The sequence below is a fragment of the Platichthys flesus genome, chromosome 20 (assembly GCF_949316205.1).
Source record: "Platichthys flesus chromosome 20, fPlaFle2.1, whole genome shotgun sequence".
In the NCBI taxonomy this organism is placed as follows: Eukaryota; Metazoa; Chordata; class Actinopteri; order Pleuronectiformes; family Pleuronectidae; genus Platichthys; species Platichthys flesus.
This window is the reverse complement of record NC_084964.1, coordinates 12558623-12578076: the sequence shown is the minus strand read 5'-3', so window position 1 is coordinate 12578076 and position 19454 is coordinate 12558623. Positions and strand designations below refer to the sequence as shown.

Sequence of the window (19454 nt, the reverse complement as noted above, 5' to 3'; positions counted from 1 at the left end):
GTAGTATTTGTGTGTAGCAGTATATTTTGTTAAGATAGCCATGTCACAATTATTCAACCCCTTTATAATATTGTTGTTTTTAAAGCTGTCTGACAGTTTTTTTTTATCTAAAGTTGAGTTGAAACATTATTAAGCCTTTGGGAACTCTATACTGATCCTTCATTTGCTTCAGCTGTGATGCATATATAAACCCCACCCATGAAGGTATTCAAGGTGAGTTGCAACCATGGGAAAGACAAAGGAGCTTACACAAAAGCTGAGAGAGGAGATTATTTCATCACACCTGAGAGGACTTGTGTAGAAGAAGAATTCCCCAAAACATTATATTCCAAGAGACACAATTGGGAACATTATAAGGAAGTTTACAACTGATGGAGCAGCTTCAAACATGCCTGGCCGTGGAAGAAAGCCCAGCATTTCATCAAGGACCCTCAGCAACTTAGTCAGAACAACTCAGATAAACCCCTGTGTGACTGCAAGACACCTACAGGATGACCTGATGAAGGCTGGTACAAGTGCTGCAGTGGCAACTATAAGACGTGCACTGAATAATAAAGGACTTAATGGCCGGCTCCAAGACGCACTCAGCTCTTGACCACAAGCAACATCAAAAGTCGACTAGAATATGCCAGGAGGAATTTGGATAAGCCTACAGAGTTTTGGGTGACAGTTCTATGGACAGATGAAACCAAGCTGGAACTGTTTGGACGTATGGACCAGCGGTATGTCTGGCGTGTGAAAGGACAGGCTTATGACCAGAAGAATACCATCCCCATAGTCCAGCATGGAGGTTGGTCAAAGATGATGTTGGGCTGTTTTTCTGCGGCAGGAACTAGCAATCTTTATTGTGTACATGGCATCATGGATTCACAGAAATACCAGGCCATTTTAAAGAGGAATGTGATTCCTTCTTTTGACAAATTAAACCTTGGTGATCATTGGACTTTCCAGCAAGACAATGATCCAAAGCAAAATCTCCAAGTCCACCAAAGCTTGGTTGAGAAAAAGATCCTGGAACGTCCTGGAGTTGCATTCACAGTCACCAGATTCAAATTTGATTGAAAATCTTTGGTGGGATATAAAGAAGGCAGTTGCAGCATGGAAGCCATCAAACATCACTGATCTAGAGGCTTTTGCACTTGAAAAATGGGCAAAGATTCCAATCGAGAGGTGTAAGAAGCTTGTCCACACTTACCGAAAACATTTTTTAGAAGTTATAAAAGCTAGAGGATGCGCCACAAAGTACTGAAGCTGGGGGGTTGAATAATATTGCACATGCACATGTGTTGAAAGAGTTACATTTTTCATTTGAACTTCAAACTTAAGTCAACTTCTGTTGTAAAAATAACTAGAATACGCATCAATAAATATCTTTTGTTATTTGATGAGTTTTTTTTGTCATTTATTGTCATTATCTGTCATCCACATCACTATAATGTCTATTGAGGTGAGGGGGTTGAATATTTCTGATGGCAACTGTATGTATATATACCTTTGCTTTCTATTAAAAGGTGAATAACTTGAAAGAAGAACACAATATATCTTTGTATTTTGTTTCTAGGTGGTGTAGAGGATCCAGAGGGTTTGTGTGTAGGGGACCGCGAGGCCAATCGCTGGCTGCAGTACGATAGCAACAACCTACCTCTCAGTCAGGAACAGTGGGACTCTCAGCTGTATGTGGACAAAACACACCTGGGATACTACTCGTGGCCGAGGTAAGGAGAATGACTGAGGGATTGAGCCCGTGGATTTAAAAACTCGAAGGCTGATTAACTGCTTAGTTGGATGGCACTAAACAGCTGATTGACTTAACTGTCTGCTTGATTTGATGCTTATCTTTGTTGCTAACTTCACGTCGGACTTCAGGCAGGATAACTAGCAGGGTGTTGAAGTGACTTCCTGTCACGGCCTGGCCTAGATAAGGTTGACTGAACGACTTACTGCCTGGCCTAGATAGAGGCATTGATGTATAGGTGGAGGGCTGGCTGCCTGTCTTGGTATGCGGATGGTTTGCTGACTAACTGACTTTTTAATCATTCATTTATCCTTGCTGCTTATGTGAAGACAGTATGTGTCTATCCATATTTTTTCCCTGTGCATCGTTATCTATAAATCACAGCAGCCCGTTCTTTGTCTCCCGCTCCTTCCAGAGAAATGATGATCTATGCAACTTCTGAAAAGCCAAAAGATGACCTGCCGTATGAGGAGATGAGTGAGGTGCGTGCTCATACTGTTGCCGCACACACAGAAGCCCTCACTGGTGCCTCTGTGTTACTACTACTACATCTGTGTTTGTCTTTTTGTGTCACTCAGGGGGAAAAGATCATCTTTGAATATTTCTCAGACCCAGAGTTTATTGACCAGCTTATAGAGTTTCTGTCTCTGGAGGATCGGAAAGGAAAAGACAGCTTCAACCCTCGACGCTTCTGTCTCTTCAAGGTGCAGTTTAAGTTCTAGTCCTCAATCGATCTGGCAAACCTTTTACAGAGAAGTGACACAGCACACTCGCAATCAGCCAAGGCTGAATTGAATTCCACAGATCTGAAATGTGTGTCATCAGCTGCTGTGATTCATCGTGCTCCGTCAGTCAGCTGACACCTCTCTTGCGTCAAACAAATGGCTGTAATTCATCTTTCTTTGGTTAGGAGAAAAACAAACGGCCTTGGTTTCTCCACACAGAGCGAACTCTCATGCTCACATTTGATTGACAGGGGCTGTTTCGTAACTATGGCGACGCCTTCCTGCCGTTACTATGGCCTCACCTCGAACAGCTCGCCAGCGACCCCCATGAGAGCTCACAGCGCTGTGTGTGTGAGATTACTGCAGGTCTAATCAGAGGCAGCAAACTCTGGAGTTTCAGCAAGGTACTGGCAACACACACACACATACACTCATGCACACACACATGCACACACACGGCAAATACAAACTGCGGATTTTGATAAGAAAAGTCAATATTAATAAAAACTTTTATTATTGTTCGGTGTCTGTGTGTGTGTGTCTGTGTGTGTGTGAACACGTGCGCAGGTGGACGGGCTATGGCAGCTTTTGTGCCCTTTGATCAGAACTGCATTAAACAACATCACAGTGGAAACCTACATCGACTGGGGCACCTGCATCGCCACCGCCTGTGTGAGTATATGCTCACATGTGTATTTAACAATTCCACATGCAACAAAGCTTCGAGCTCATTGAAGAATCTGGGAATTGATCTGTTTATTTGTAATGTAAAAATCCAGATTAAGAAGCTTAAAAATCAATGAAAACAAACATTCAAGGGAAGATTTCAGCACAAACACTCTTTGATTTAACTATTTCTTTATTATTTTTTGCCATGTAGTGGCATCGCTCCAGGCATGGTAACTGTGTCAGTTTGTCCACCACTGAAATATGCCAAACACTTGGGGATTGCCGATGAAATAATCTTCAAGCATTATGGTCCATGCTTTACCCTAATGGCTCTGGCAATTTGTTCAATTTGCGTATGATCTAATACCTAATGGCTTTCCCCATCAGCGTCACTCATACTTTGTGTTTAGCGCTCATTAGCACATGTTGGAAGGCTAACATGCTAAATTAAGATGAAAACAATGATAAACACTACGCCTACTTAACGTCAGCATGTCAATATTGTCACTGTCGGTATGATGCCAAGCTGGCATTAGCATCTAGCTGAACTCAGCACTGCAGCCAACAAGCATGGCCGTAAACTGTTAGTGCCTGTCAGGGGCAGATCCAGGAGCAGCAGGGGAATTGTCATCAAGATCCATGAATTATTCTCTGAGAAAATGGTGGAAAACACCCAATTGCTCAATAGTAAAGAAAGTCAAAATATAACTTATATGATGTGCCCCTTTACCTGGATCGGCACCAAAATTAAATTGGATCTTCCCTGACCCGTACCACATCCTTCAACCAAGTTTTATGGGAATCTGTTCAGTAGTTTTTGTGTGGTAAGGTGAGGTAATTCATTCTGCCATATGATAGTACATCCACCATTTTGAACCAGGCATTACTTCTCTGTTTCAGTTGGAAGTAAATATCCAGGGACTATGTGCACACAGCTCCTCAGTGTGCAAATTCATTCTGCCAATGTTTCCAAAAGTAAGCATTTTTTTTTTGTTTTGGCCGTCGTCCAATAGGAGGGCCGGGACCCCAGGAAACTCCACTGGCTGTTTGAGCTGCTGATGGAGAGCCCCCTCAGCGGAGAGGGCGGCTCGTTCCGGGACGCCAGGTACACGCGTTCGTGTTTATGTGTGTGTGTCAGCGAGAATGAATAACTGCTGCACATGCACAAGTCCGTGTTTATGTCATCTACAGTATTTCAGAGGTTTCTTATTTCTGGATGCTGTAGTAACCTGAGCTGACGTATGGCGAGCTGAAGTGCCGCAGTAACACAGACCCCCCGCCCCCCCCCCCCCCCCCCCCCCCCCCCCGCTCCCTGTTTCTCTCTGTCAGTTTGTTGTATGTGCTTCAAGGAGGTCTGGCCCAGCAGCAGTGGAGAGTTGCTGAGCTGCTGCACAGGCTGCTGGCTTACCTGGAGCCCAAGCTCACCCAGGTGTACAAGAATGTGAGGGAACGTATCGGCAGGTACCAAATAACCTCAGGCTGTTCAAGCCTCTTTATTTATCTGCGTGTCTCCCTCAACTGCCCCCATCGTGTATCTTTCTTCTTTGTTAATTTTGCTCCCCTTCTTTACCCCCTTTCTTCCCCTCTTTCCCTCTCCAGTGTCCTGACCTATATCTTCATGATCGACGTGGCCCTGCCCAACACCCGCTCCACCTCCTCCCCCCACGTGGTGGAGTTTGTCACCCGGGTCCTGGAGCGGCTCAAGCCCATCACGTCGGTGCTGGAGATCCGCAACCACGTCCACGAGGAGAACACCCAGGAGACGGACGAGCGCACCCAGGCCGTCAAGCTGCTTAAGACGGGTCAGAGACGCGAGCATGTAAAGTGTGTGGAGGGTGAACAGGATGTGTAGGCCAGGGACGGACGGTGACAGAGGAGGAAAAGAAAGTTATATCAAGACAGCTTGTTCTCCTCATGAAACCGACAGACACACTGAAGCCAGATGAAACAATTTAAAAGCTGTGATCCCTTATTGATTCCAGCCTTTAATTCTACTTTAAAGGAAGCGGGGCGCGGATCACAGGGAATTTCAAGGGGGTGCTTTCGGGACTCTCAGTCTTAGTTATCGAAAGGAGTCGAATTCAGTGTTTGGAAAGTGTTTTATACAGTTTTTATACAGGTCACATCGTGCAGTGATCTGTAGCAGACATTATCACGTCAAATTGTATGCAAGTAAATTAAAGTTTGAAGTTTGTCAGCAACATTAATTTTATAAATATTCAAATCAAAGGGTCAGTTCTCATTCATACTTAATCAAAGTACTCCACTCCAGTGGTATTTAGAAAATGCACTTGGTGATTTGTAGGTGTTGTTTCATGGTTGGATCTCATAGTATTGGAAGAATTTGATTTCCAAATTTTAACATCTCTTTAAAAAGTGGTGGAAAAATACGTGCTTTTGCAATATGATCTGACCCTTTATTATTTAAATATTTGAAAAAGAGTAGATTTCTTTTTTAACACAATTCAATAAAATCCTGTTGGAGTCAAATATAAAGTATAATAGAGGTATCTGCTTAAGCCACAGCTCTGAATTTGTAATTACAATATGGAGAATTAGTTGTTAGTAGCCTGCTGGAACTCAAACAAATCTACATTTTGAATTTGTTCTTAGCTTTACAAAAATAAATAAAGGATTAATATTTCCCACCCGATTTATGTCACTCTCACGGAAGAGGGAGCTTTGAAAATGTCTCCGGGGCTTAAAATTAAATGTATAAAAAGTAGAATGACACATATCTCTGCAGAGGAGAAAATCTGTGAAAATGTCAGAAAAAACATCCTATGGCATGAAGAAAATTTGTTCTAATTACAACACTGAGTGAGCAGTAGGTGTGGAGAAGTATTTCTCACTACTTCACTGCTTTATTTGTATTCACAAACTATCCTGTGGTGTGATACCTCTTCACCAAGGAGGGGATTTAGATCTCCCTGCTCATATTAGCATTTGTGCATTGTTGCTCTTTCAGCTTCTCTTATTACTCTAATCTCCTTGATACAGATAAATATCTGGTTATGAAATTATCCAAATCATTAGATACTAAATCATGATAGATTGTGTTATATCATCAGAGCAGCGCAGAAAGGTCACAGCACCAAGTCTGTTTATATTATTTGGCAGCAATCCCAAATGTCCCCTGTGTGTGTGTGTGTGTGTGTGTGTGTGTGTGTGTGTCTGTGCGTATGCGCCATTTGCAGTGTTGAAATGGTTGATGGCGAGCGCAGGGCGAACTTTTACCACTCCTGTTCAGCTGCAACTGCAGCTCCTGCCCCTGCTCTTCAAGGTAACAACATGCACACACAATATTAACACATACACCAAAACGCAGTACACACACACACACACACACACACACACACACAAACACAGGTCCCAGCACAGCATTAATACCCACTCAATCTTACTTTCCCATTAAACTCAATTTCTCTCTTCATTTACTCAAAGTGCGTAGCTGTGTCTTTCCTACCTCTCTCCATCTCTCTCACTGTTTCTCTCTCCCTGCAGATTGCCCCGGTGGAGATTGATGAGAGCTATGATGAGATGAAGCAGGATGCGCGCACGTGTCTCTCTCTCATGTCCCAGGGCCTGCTGTATCCCGAGCACATCCCTCTGGTTCTGGCAGCTCTGGAAGAGGTTATACACACACACACACACACACACACACACACACAAACACAAACACACACACACACACACAGACACACAGACACACACACACACTCTCTGGCTCACCTGCCTGCTGTCAGTGTTCAGATCCTAATGGTGCCCAAGGTGTTGTTCGACTAAAAACAACCTGTGCTATTTTAATTCGCTTACTTTGCGATGCTTACAGTATATTTCTGCTGTATGCGAGCGGGAACCCTGTGGAGAAAGTTATATTCTCTCCACCGCTGTCAGAGTGTCTCCCCATCGCGGCCACAGCTCCGCATTAGATGGCAGCCGGGATTAGAAAGCATTGCCATGTTTACCATTAAAAATAAAAGGTTGACATTAGAGGAGATGCTTTATTTCTTCCTGTGAGCTAAATCCTCATTTCCTCCACATGAAAAGTTGCGTTTATGTTGTCATTTAACTCACAGCAAGAAAGCATGCGTTGTTTACCCTTTTTATCTTGTAGGAGGAAGATACTGTGTTTTGCTCTGTATAAAGGAATAGTTTGACATTATGGAAAAGATGCTGGCACTGTTTCTTGCTGTGAGGTTAAATAGAAATATCGACACAGCTCCCATCTGCATGCTGGATATGAAGCTACTGCTGAGGCACAGATAATATAGCCTAGCACGTAGACTGGAAACAGAGGGAAAAACCGTTAGCCCTTTTTTACCAAATTGAGTTAATGCATGTTCTACTAATGCCTCTGTCGCCCCCAGTAACTTTCTGACGACTGTTCGTTTAGTCGGCACTGAGCCAAATGATTTTCCGTGAGAAGCCATCAATCCGCCTCATTAATGTATGCACCGAGCTGCCAGATTAATTTGATGCTTCTGAGAAATCCCGTCTTCTGTGAAGTCATTGCCATCTGTGTGATGGAGCACTAGGGATCTCCGTGCAGCTCAGTTAATACGGCGCTTCGCTCTTTTTTCTTTACGTTTGAGACCATTTTCAACGCACTTAATTAATATCCGTCTACACCTGTGCATGTTCCCCAGACTGTGCACCGTGACGGATCATGGATGAAGTCGGTGATGAGGTCTGAATCTACATAGCCCCTTCCATCACTGCAGTCTCTTGTCTATTAAATATGCAGCAGCATGCCCCCTAGAGGCACGGCTCCGTAGATGGTACTGTCGGTCAAGTTGTTCCAGACTGAAATATCACAACAGCTAGTGAGAGGTTGTGCAGACATTCGTGGTCCGCAAAGGACGAAGCTTATGATTTGGATTATCACCGTCTTTTCCTGTAGCGCCACCAGGTGATGGATGTGTCTGCTGTGACGCAGATGGTCATGACAAATTGTTAAGACTTTGGTGAGCCCCGGCTTTTTCATCTAGAGCCGACATCAAGTCAAAGTTTGTCCAAATGCTTTGTTTTGAAGACCAAATATCTGCAAGACAAATGACAATTCCATTAGTCTCAACCATTTAGCACCAACTAGTAAATTAATATATTAAATGATTGAATATGGTAGAAAACAATATAAACGTATCTCAGATCAGAATGTTAGCATTGTCCTTTTCAGCATATAACTTCAGCATCTTTACATTAGCATGACATCTATATATGCTACAGAGCAGGTGGCTTAATGCACTTAGCTTTGTTATGCTGGAGCTCAAAGATTTCAGCATTATGATGGCTTGACAATAATACTGGGAGACAAGGATTAATTTATTCAAAACTACATATGGCACTCAGAAGAGTGCATACCTCCGCCAAGACCTCACAGTCCCCTCATGGAACCACATTCAAATTCACTAGATCCAGATTTTTATTTGGATCTGCAACATATTCCACATACTCATCAAGATCATTCCCCTATGAAAATGAAAATGTAGTCGTACCAACATACGCGCATAAAAAAAATACTCGCAAAGGTAATTTATCTTCTTCTGACAAGGTTATAGCTTGTTCACACAATGTATGAAGCCTGTGTATACAACATAACACCATATGTCCACTATAGATTATTTTGTTTGTGCAGGATACATAAAAACATCTTTTGGGGCATGGGGGGATTCTGTGCAGACCTCAACCCATCTCCGTCCGTCTCTTGATTTCTCTCCCTCTTCTCTCTGTAGATGGCCGGCAGCAGGTCGTGGCACGCTCGCTTCTCCGTGCTGACCTACCTCCAGATCATGGTTTTCTACAACTTGTTTACCCTGCTCAGCGCGCCTGCTGAGGTGCTCCGCATCCAAAAGCTGGTGATGCAGCTGTTGCTCGACGAGCAGCTCGAGGTAGAGCACGCACGAGAGGCAGCGACCCCCCCCCCCATCCCCCCTCCCCCTCCGTGAGGTGTAATTGTCACCAGGATTATAAATGGCCACTTATTGTCCTCCAGCCTCTCCTCACTAAATCTTAATCTTTCTCCTCGATTCGGTGTTATTGCAGAAAACGAACCCTCTGCCTCCACTGCTCGGGTCCTAATTTATTTTCCTGTTTTTTTTGTGCATCTCTCTTCTTCTGTGGTTACGGGGACAGTGCTCAGGCACGGCTTTGTAGCTGGTTGTAATTTATCTAAAAATAACATCATGACTAAACATAATCTGCAAAATATAAATTGGCAAAGCATTTATTTGACTGTCACACTACACTGCGATGTGTAGGTGTGCCTTTAAAGCCCTCTTTATCCGGCCTCCTCCCATTGATCCGTATGCGACCATTTAGATCAATAAGCACTTTGTTTGAATAGAAATCTCTAAATGACAAAGATTTGATTATTATTTTGTAATATTTTGTAAACTGTGTAAATGAACAGCTGGCGAATGTCGTTGTCTGTGTATCTTTGTCTGTTTTGATGCGTCAGCCGTCACTCTGAGCTTATTCATAATTTATGCAGAGTGATGCAGGAAGGCAGTGATGTTCTGCAAGTGAATTTTACCTCAGCTCAACCCGGCATCCATCCACCCCTCCTCCTCCCGCGCCTCCTCCGCCTCCTCCTCGTCTGCTCATCTCTGTCCCATGCACCTCACTTCTCCCCCGATCTCCTTGCACTCATCTCTTTTAATAAATTGTGTATGCGTTTCTTGCCCTAAAACTGCCTCGCGCTTGCCACCACATCCTTTATTTGTCAGCTCTGAACTTCACAGATCTCTGAAAATTCTGTCTCTTTCTCCCATTCTTTCTCCCCCCCCCCCTCCTCTTCCCCCTCCCCGTAGGTGAGGGACATGGCAGCCACCACCCTCAGTGGTTTACTGCAGTGCCAGTTCTTCCCTCTGGACCTCAGTCTGCAGACACAGCTCCAGACGCTGAGTCAGACTCGCCTCCCCAAGGCCAGAGGAGAGCTGGCCTCCACAGGTACACACACAGACACACACACAAATGCACAAATCGAGAGTTCAAATTGGCCTAATCATTTCAAGGTTCACAATTCCCCTGGGATAAGAAAGGGTAATAGGGCAAGTATTACTGCGATTGCTTCGCTATTTGATTGTGACAGGCACGTAAATGTGTCTGTGTGTGTGTGCGTGTGTGTGTGTACGTGCGCAGACTTGGTGCGGCGCCATGCCGGAGTGCTCGGCTTCAGTGCATGCATCCTTTCGAGCCCCTACAACGTCCCAGACTGGATGCCTCAGATTCTGATGGACCTGAGCGACCATCTCAACGACCCGCAGCCTATAGAGGTACACACACACTCATTAGTACACACACACACTCATATACAAACATCTCGCTCAACACAGTGTGAGCTGGAAGAAAATAATTTCATTGTCCAACTGAGGAGAAAATTGTGCCTTTGGCTTTACTTGAGGCATGAAGAAGACATACAATGTAATCTGTAGTGCAGAGTTTGAATAAACTATCACTGTGGTGGTGGAGCCAATGATGATGATAATTCAGTGCTTCTCCTGCTGCAAAGTGAAAGAGATGATAATAAAAATAAATCACTTGAATTTAGTTATATAAATATATTTGCAAGTAAATTACTTGTGCTCCAAAACAAAGGCTCCTCCAAAGGATAGTTCTTTAAATACTATATAAAAATGGCAGAATAGTAAATGATAGTCACTAATCTAATCTCTGAATCAGTCTGCATTGTTAAGCCAAAGGCTCCTTGTTCCCTCTCTCGCAGTCTGATTTCATTGTTTTGTTTGAAGGCCATAATGAAAAATGAATGTCCTCCATGTTTAAGTCATGATTACATCCTCAGTTGTGCTGATCATCAGTTTAACTCCCTGTTTCCGTGTCCTCGATGAACCACGCTTACTTTACACTCCAAACTCGCTCGCCTCTAAATAATTCTTTTAAATTGTTACATCTAGCATTTTAACATCAATAACTTATTATAAGCTCATTCGTTTTTAATTATGGCAAACAAATGACACCATTGCTGAGGAGTTTGTGCTGCTGTTGGATTATTTGCTGTGTTTTTTTTAACATCACGGGTCTCCAGAGCGGCGAGTGGCGGCTTGTTTGTTTTTCCACTTTAAAACAGGAACCATTTACTTTGGAAGCCATTCTAAGAATAGATAGTGGCTGTTATCAAGAGCTGTTATTTGCTCTTAACTTTTTTCTTTGCTCCTCAAAACAAATGAAGCGATAAAAACCATCAACCTCCTCCTCATTGCAGGAGTTTTACAGCAGAGTTTAATGGAAATTGTGATAAACAAACAAGTCGCTTGTGAATGTACATTTTCTCTCCAAGATTGAATATTAGATTATTTTCATGAGTAAAAGAGCTTATCTCATTTTCTATTTGTGTTGTAGTTTTAACTCTATTCAATAACTTTTCATTCAAGTTAGAACGAAAGACCAAATGCATATCTTATCAAAACGAACATTAATGATAAATATTCATATTAAACAGAATCACATGTTGTATCCTGCTCAAAAATCTGCAGTTGTTTTATTCAAGTTGAAGGACTTACTTGAGCATTTATGCTGTTTTTAAGGATTGATTCCTGACTCAATAAAAACATTTAGCTGTTCCGGTGGATTGCCCTTTAGTTTTGAATCATGGCAGTTTTCCAACGTTGTGACTTAAACCAGGAAAAGAAGCTAAATAGATTATTAAATTAGTATTTACTCAGTTTTAATCACAGATGTTTTTGTAAGAGATTAATTTGTTTTGTTCAGCACAAAGAAAAACTGAAAAATCAGATCGGATAGAAAAATCTGATTATTGGATTGTTACTACTGGCAGAGATGGGCAGTATTTCTATAACTTGTATTTGAAATACGTATTTCAATTACTTTGAGTATTTTGTAATTTGTATTTGATAGGGCCGATAAAAAATCTAACGTAATTTGTAACAAAATACTTTAGAGTGGAGTAATTTTGTATTTAAAATAGTCAAAATACTTTCTGTACGAATCAAAAACCAGTTCACAAGTATGCATCAATTAACAAAATGCAGTGAATGAACAGAAGAGAAATCTAAATCAAATCAATATTTGGTGTGACCATCCTTTGCACTCAAAACAGCATCAATTTGTCTATGTAGACTTGCACACAGTTTTTGAAGGAACTTGGTTGGTAGGTTGCTCCAAACATCTTGGAGAACTAACCACAGATGTTCTGTGGATGTAGGCTTCCTCAAATCCTTCTGTCTCTTCGTTGTAATCCCAGACAGACTCGATGATGTTGAGATCAGGGCCTTGTGGGGGCTATACCATCACTTCCAGGACCTCTTGTGTTTCTTTACGCTGAAGATAGTTCTTAATGACATTGGCCGTATGTTTGGGGGTCGTTGTCCTGCTGCAGAATAAAGTATTTCTCAGCATTGAGGTTACCATGAATCCTGACCAAATCGCCAACTACATTTGCAGAAATGCAGCACTAAACTTGCAAGGAACCTCCACCATGCTTCACTGTGGCCTGCAGACACTCATTATTGTACCGCTCTCCAGCCCTTCAGCACTGTGGCGAGGATAAACGCTTCACTTCCTGCTGCCACCAGGGGGCACTGTCATTTTAAGTCACGATATCTGTATAGATGTCTTCAGGTCGCGACCCTTGTCTTACATGTCTAGTTTGGACTCAATTGGACCAAGATATGTCCAAGATACAGAAGCCCGTGTTTTGATGGCGTGTAATCAGATTTTGACGCCCTGCCACGGTCACACGTTGTGACGAAAAATCGATCTTTCAATAACTTTAGATCTCCATCTTGTTGTGATGACACTTGTCTAAATTTTAAGTTGATCTGATGAAAGCTCTACGACAAGTACATCAATTTAAAAATGTGGAATTTGGCCAAAATGTAATTGGCGCTGTTGAGCCATTTGCCACGCCCATTTCCAAATACTTCAGAATACGTACATTTTCACCACTCTCTAATTTACTGCAAAGTTTTAAAACCTTTTGAGCACGTTGAAAAACGCTCAGAATAATCCTTAAAATTTCAATAAGGCCTCCCACCGGAGGTGCTCGGGCCCTAATAATGATGAAGGTCATTGAATTTTTTTAATCTTTGCCAATTATTAACCACATTAATAAAAGCTTAAGCTAACTTTTCTCACATCAGGAATTCCTTGGTTTATTTACTATTTTGGTATCACACCTGCAGCAAATAGCCATGAAAACCTTCTTTGTTTCCTTTTTACAACAAATTTAAAAAGGTGTTTAAATGGATTAATAACTTTATCTCGTTAAGTAATTATTGATGTTAAATGACATGAATGAATTAACTAAAGTATCTCAAATGACATGTCTGCCTTTAATGAATTCAGGGTGGCACAGTTACACAGTAAGTCATTACCTCATTCTAAGTGATGATTGTGTTGTCTGCCTCCAGATGACGGTGAAGAAGACGCTGTCGGAGTTCAGGCGCACGCACCACGACAACTGGCAGTTGCATCGGCAGTGCTTCACTGACGATCAGCTGCTGGTGCTCACAGACCTGCTGGTGTCACCTTGTTACTACGCGTGAGGCGGCCAGCTGCCTCGCCGGCTCCTCCACGGACCGACTGACCAGTGCTGTAGGGAAGTAATTACACCTTCCATCACTGTTGGGGACCTGTGCAGTCCTCAGTGCAGCCTGTTAGGATAATGTATGATAATCTAGCAGCGGCTGCCGAGCCCCTGCTGAAGGAACATCACGTGTGACTGTTGGCCTTTAGTTATCCCAGCAGGAAGAAGCAGCTCTGGGTGAAATGGATCCAAACATTGACTTTATTTGGTGTTTATTTTGTCTCACCAAGCAGCTCAACAGCCCCAAAGGTGGCCACTCTACTTTAGCCATAACCACCATCTCTAGGTGTATTTTATTATTGTATTATTGTATGATAACAGCATTTCACTTTATTGTTTCTATTTTTTAAACATACACTAAAAAATGTCCATTCTTTTACGAAATACAGGTATAATATATATGATCATCTAAGTATGTAGATTAAATCTATAAAAAAGTATTTTTTAAATACTATAATGGTGTTAATGCACTTATAACCCAACACATGCAATATGATCCCATTTATGGTATAATATAAACTGTAAACTGTAACATGTAAATGATATAAATGTATGCAAAATATAAAAGCATATATATAACTATAATAAGTATTTCGATATGTAATGTGCTTTGATAAAATTATAGCAAAGCAATACAGTAGCTCAACACTGAGAACTTACTGTTGTTTACAGTTGAATAAATGAACTGCATCATTTGTAAAGTGACGTGTGTTTCATTTGAAAGGTGGAACGAGTTTGCCGTGTTGTGTGTTAGCCGCGGTTCACCGAATCACGTGAAACACCGGCCGTTTATCTGAGTACTTTCATGTCACAAACAGTTTCTGGTTGTGTTCTGCACGCAGAGCGAGGAGGAGATCAAAAGTTTCTCCGACTTGATAAATGCAGGATTAAAAAGATGGAGGTAAGAAGGCAGCGATGAGGTTTACACAGAAGTTCGGATTAAAGGTCATTTGATCCTTTTGCTGTTCTACTGTGGAGCTCTGATGACTGACAATATATCCAACAATTCTGATAAGAGCAAATATCTTTTCTACTATGAATATTAGCAGATTTTCTTGGTCTTCAATGACAGTAAACTGAATATAGTTTATGTTTTCAACTGTTGGATGGAAGAAAGTAAACGTTTATTTATAAATTATGAGCATTCTTTACAATTATCTTGCCTTTTATTGACCCCAACATGAATTGAGAAAATGATCAGCCCCGTACTACACTATTGAATCTGACTTACTGTATTCCGAATTAGAGTAAAATAGAGCTGTTGACAAAAAAGTCACCATTGTGGGAATTTGGGGCTTTTCTGTAAAACATTAGTCTGAACTGAATATCTTTGGATTCTTCTTCTGTTGGTTGGGAGAGAAAAAAAAGGAAAAATGAAAGGATGTCTTCTGTGACTTTAGGAAAACGGTGATAAGCAACTGTGACGCTTATCAGCCTTTCAGCTTCCTCTTTGTCTCAGATGTACGCGATGCGAAGCCTTCTTCTCTCGTCCTGGAGCAGCAAACGCGCTCCCTGTGACCTTGTTCTGCACACGCCTTTGTCGCGCGTCATGCACACAATTCATGAACACAGTGCACAGTGTGTGATTGCAGGGATGACAAGAGGCCAATCTTCACCGTCACAGCAGCAGCACAACATTTAAAACAAGGACAACTTCTATTGTTGTTGTAAATAATAGACATTCAGCCACAGATTGGCCCAATTCTTTTCATATCACTGTTTCTGACAATAATACAAGAGCAAATGGAAATAATACGAGAAACATAATTATAATGGTTTTGAAGTAAAACACATAATGAAAAGACTATGAAGATTTAATAAGAACAATTAGATTAATAGTGCTTAATACTGCAAACTGTAAGATGCATTGTTTATAATACTTCATATTAAAATAAATGATTAATTATTAATAACATTGAACCAAAGTAATACAACCCACTGGGTTGTATATTATATTAGCTCGACACTGATAATTTACTGCTTATTTGTTAAGTGACGTGTGTTTCATTTGAGAGGATGAACGAGTGTGTCGTGTTTTATGTTCACTGATCTCTGTAGATCTGTGTCCAAATGACAAACTAGATTACGTTATGAGCACACACACACACACACACACACACACACACACACACACACACACACACACACACAAAGAAAGAGAGAGAGCTCAGAAACATTGTTTTTTTTCCTGTCGTGATGCTCTTTAGTTTTATGCCAAACATTTCCATAAAGGACAGATGCTCCTACAGACATTAAACACTGCTGACTGTGTGTGTATATTTGTGTTTGTGTGTGTGTGTGTGTGAGTGAAGGACGGGATCACAGATATACCTGTCACTGTATTTCATAGTGCATGTTGATTTCTCTCTCTGATGCCGTGCTGTTGACTTTGATATGTTCACTGTGCCGAGACGCTGATGTGTTCACTGTGCTGAGACGTGCACTGGCAGAATGAGAAGTAGCTAATAGCTGATACCGCAACACCGATGGGTACAGATACTGAGACAAGGTAAGTACAGTCTGGAATAGACAAGGTGCACTTGGGCACTTGACAAGGTGATTAAAGCGCCGGCCCCTTAGACAGACTTTTTTTGTTCTCATTTTATTTTGAAGTGGCCCGTCTTTTGTGTGCGGGCTGCCTTACTTCCTGTCTTTTGGGGTTTCTGCTCACCTCTTCCTCACAATCCCAATAAACTTACTATAAATACCAGTTATTTGTCCGCCCGTCAGCCACATGTCAATTTCAATTTCAGTGTTTCACAAGTATGTTGGTGACACTTCCCCCTGAAGTTTGCTATTCAAATGAGAAAAATGGAGATGATCAACAGTAACTGGATTGTCCTGTTCGTGGTAGTTATGACCTCCAGGCCAAAGCTAACATGGCTATATAGACATAAGCGTACAAACTATTAAGGTCGATTTGTGTTAAACACGCTTTTAAGTATTGTTGTTTTTTCTCACAGTGGCTCTCCCTGATGTTAAACACAAAAAATCGAATAATTTAAATGAGGACAAAAATGAGCCTGTTGGGAATCGTGTACGTTTCACACTTCACATGATTTTGCTTCAAAATACATAAAACCAGACCGAGAGCATCTGAATTTGAATCTCAGAATATTCATCATTTATTCCATTGAAACATTCCTGCCTCGTGCTGTCGAATATTGAACATTGAGAAAACAGACACGTTTACACTAAGCATATTTGTGATCAGTCAACAATAAGATGCTTTGTTTTGACATTTGTCCAACTTTGAAACCACCTTCAACACACGCCAATACAATGTTTCCAGCGTAGTGTTTTTAAAGCATGTGCCATTTCTTTGCAGTGTGACATTAAAAGGAATAAAAACAATACTTCATCAACACCGATTTTCTCAACCCCACAAACATCCTGGCTGGCCCCATGTGCATCTTAAACCCTGAGATTATTTGCTAAATCTATCCTTAAATATACAATTGAGCAGGACATAGGTTTTTAATCTAATCTGATTAACCTGTGCGGGTTACTTCCCGTTTTGTATTCTCTGTCTCACTAAGGTTTCCAGAGAGAACAGTTGCTCGTCTGAATCCTCGGGCAGGATTGTTCTCACAGCGTCGGCAAGCTGGAAGAGGTACTCCGAGTTTTGCCCGCTCGGACCGGTGGAGCTGGCGATCTGGTTGGCTATAACCTCCAGAGGGGCGGGGCCGAGGTAGTCCGGATTGTCCTGAGAGCCGATGTAGAGCAGCGTCTGGTTGGGAGGGGGGCTGAGGGGTGGACGGGGGTGGAAGGTCACCGTGATGACCTGGTAACCACCTTTTTCTCGGTAGTCGAGGTAGCGCTTCACTTCTTGCTCTTGGCCCGTCGGCAGCTTGTAGGCGACGCCCCACACGCATCCCTGAGGGGAGGGAAGACTTAATCATGAAAACGAAATGATGACATCTGCACTGAGTCGTCTTTTTAGCCTTAGCAACTAACAGCTACACTTGAAATTATTGTTTTTTTTCCTGATAATCGGTTAATAATTTGACTTTCTGCTAAAGATAAGGTTGGAAATCTTGGAAAAGCTAGCAAGACGTCTTTATTAATGGCTTCAAGTACGTTAAAAAAAACATCTGCCTGATTAATAAACAACTGATAACTGAAGCTCTATTTCAACAATACTATTTAAGTTTACCTCAGGGTCATCCACCAGGGTCACCACCCGGCCAGGCTGTAAAAGACAAACAGAGGTATAATTAATATTTAAATAATTATGCAAAAGTAACAGAAAATAGAGGAAAACTTTATAAATGTAATTAAATGGACTATGGGGTGATATTAGGGGAAAATACAGGATATGAACTGTAATGTATAAACTATATAAATGCTCAAAATAGTAATAACTTCACAATATAACTCAAATATTGTAATGATTAATGATTATTCAGTTTTACAGTAAACAGCAGAGGTTGAATTTGCCTGCCATTGCATGGGTGTGTTGTGCATGTCTGTGAATGTGTTTGGTATGAATAAACATATCTTAATCTTAATCTTAATCAGTGGCATGTGCCGTTAAATAACTTGAGCTCTTTGGTACATTTTCGATTCCCAAGCTCATAATGTCAACAGTGCAACAAGGTGGGCTCGCTTACCTTCCCCGGTACTCCCCGGTGGTCGGTGCTTCCCTGCCAGAACCGGCGGCTGAAGCCTCTGATGAAGCCGATCTTCTTCTCCTCGTAGGGAAAGTCCACCTTCCAGATCAGGGAGCCGTAACCGAACACCCACATGACGGGAGCTGGAGACGACCGGGGAGAGGACGGCCGGAGGCGGGGAGGACGGCGGGAGGAGACGTAGTCCGGAGGTGAGCTCACTTCACACCGCGCGGGGTCACAGCATCTCGCCCGCGGGCGTGTTGAGCACGGAACCAGAGCAGATCACTGGATGGAGGTGTGACCGCTTCTACATGGTGCTAGCATGAGGCTAACGGAGCTAGCACATGTCCAGTGTCGCCAACTCCTCAGTAAGGACATTCGCTATTGGCTGTCCGAAAAGCCGCTAGATGTCGCTAAATGACGCCATCGCCTAATTTGCATAATAGTAATGGTCGCTGTAGGACGAGCAAAAAATGAGAAAAAAACACCTTAAATATGTTTAAAACTAAAACTGAGCCTACTTCTACGGAATCGTTTTGCATTCAAGTGAAATTACATTTTTTTTTCTAGTAGCTCTTGACAAAAAAAAGTCGCCGTGAGGATTTAGAAAGTCACCAAGTTGGCAGCACTGCAGACAACACTGTCAAGACAGGTGCACTTCCGCTCAACGAATCTTCAAAATAAACCTTCACTTCCGGAGGTATAAGTAATTAGTGAGACTTTGCAGAAAAAATGTATAATTACGCAACAATAACTTATGAAAACAGCGATGATTGTGATATTATGTTAATACGAGTAATATACTAATAGGAATGCATTAATGATAACAGCAAAACATGATGCCAATATGGATTATAACATCATTTTGTAGCACATTTCTTGTCCAGCCATTGTAAAATAACGATAATGATGATGACAATAATTATGATAGTAACAATAATTATATTAATAATGACAATAACACACTAGAATATCCTAATAATATCACATACATTACCAAAATACAAATACATTAATAATATCAAATCAAATCAAACTTTGTCACATGCACCAATGACAGCGTCATCGGAGCAGTGAAGTTCTTGTTACATGGCAGGCAACATCTACGCAGTAGACGACTTAGATAGAAAAATACACAAATACAT

The 19454-nt window shown here is 41.7% G+C and overlaps 2 protein-coding genes across 2 annotated transcripts in view; one reads left to right on the top strand and one right to left on the bottom strand.

Moving 5' to 3' along the window:
• Positions 1-14378, top strand: part of psme4b (proteasome activator subunit 4b) — a 36399-nt gene extending 22021 nt beyond the window's left edge. The window contains exons 34-47 of the mRNA XM_062413941.1: positions 1562-1715; positions 2151-2217; positions 2314-2439; positions 2712-2864; positions 3028-3132; positions 4143-4234; positions 4459-4590; positions 4729-4931; positions 6327-6412; positions 6634-6762; positions 8865-9020; positions 9942-10080; positions 10273-10406; positions 13521-14378. Of these exons, the coding sequence (XP_062269925.1) occupies positions 1562-1715; positions 2151-2217; positions 2314-2439; positions 2712-2864; positions 3028-3132; positions 4143-4234; positions 4459-4590; positions 4729-4931; positions 6327-6412; positions 6634-6762; positions 8865-9020; positions 9942-10080; positions 10273-10406; positions 13521-13655 (1811 nt within the window). The 3' untranslated portion in view covers positions 13656-14378. The remainder of the gene's footprint in view (positions 1-1561; positions 1716-2150; positions 2218-2313; positions 2440-2711; positions 2865-3027; positions 3133-4142; positions 4235-4458; positions 4591-4728; positions 4932-6326; positions 6413-6633; positions 6763-8864; positions 9021-9941; positions 10081-10272; positions 10407-13520) is intronic.
• Positions 14379-16793: 2415 nt separating this feature from the next.
• chac2 (ChaC, cation transport regulator homolog 2 (E. coli)) lies at positions 16794-18694 on the bottom strand. Its single transcript, XM_062378934.1, has 3 exons — positions 18310-18694; positions 17853-17888; positions 16794-17573 (listed from the first exon to the last, which is right to left on the bottom strand). Exons 1-3 carry the CDS (start codon positions 18442-18444, stop codon positions 17202-17204), a joined length of 543 nt encoding a protein of 180 aa, XP_062234918.1. The 5' UTR covers positions 18445-18694; the 3' UTR covers positions 16794-17201.
• Positions 18695-19454: the final 760 nt, after the last annotated feature.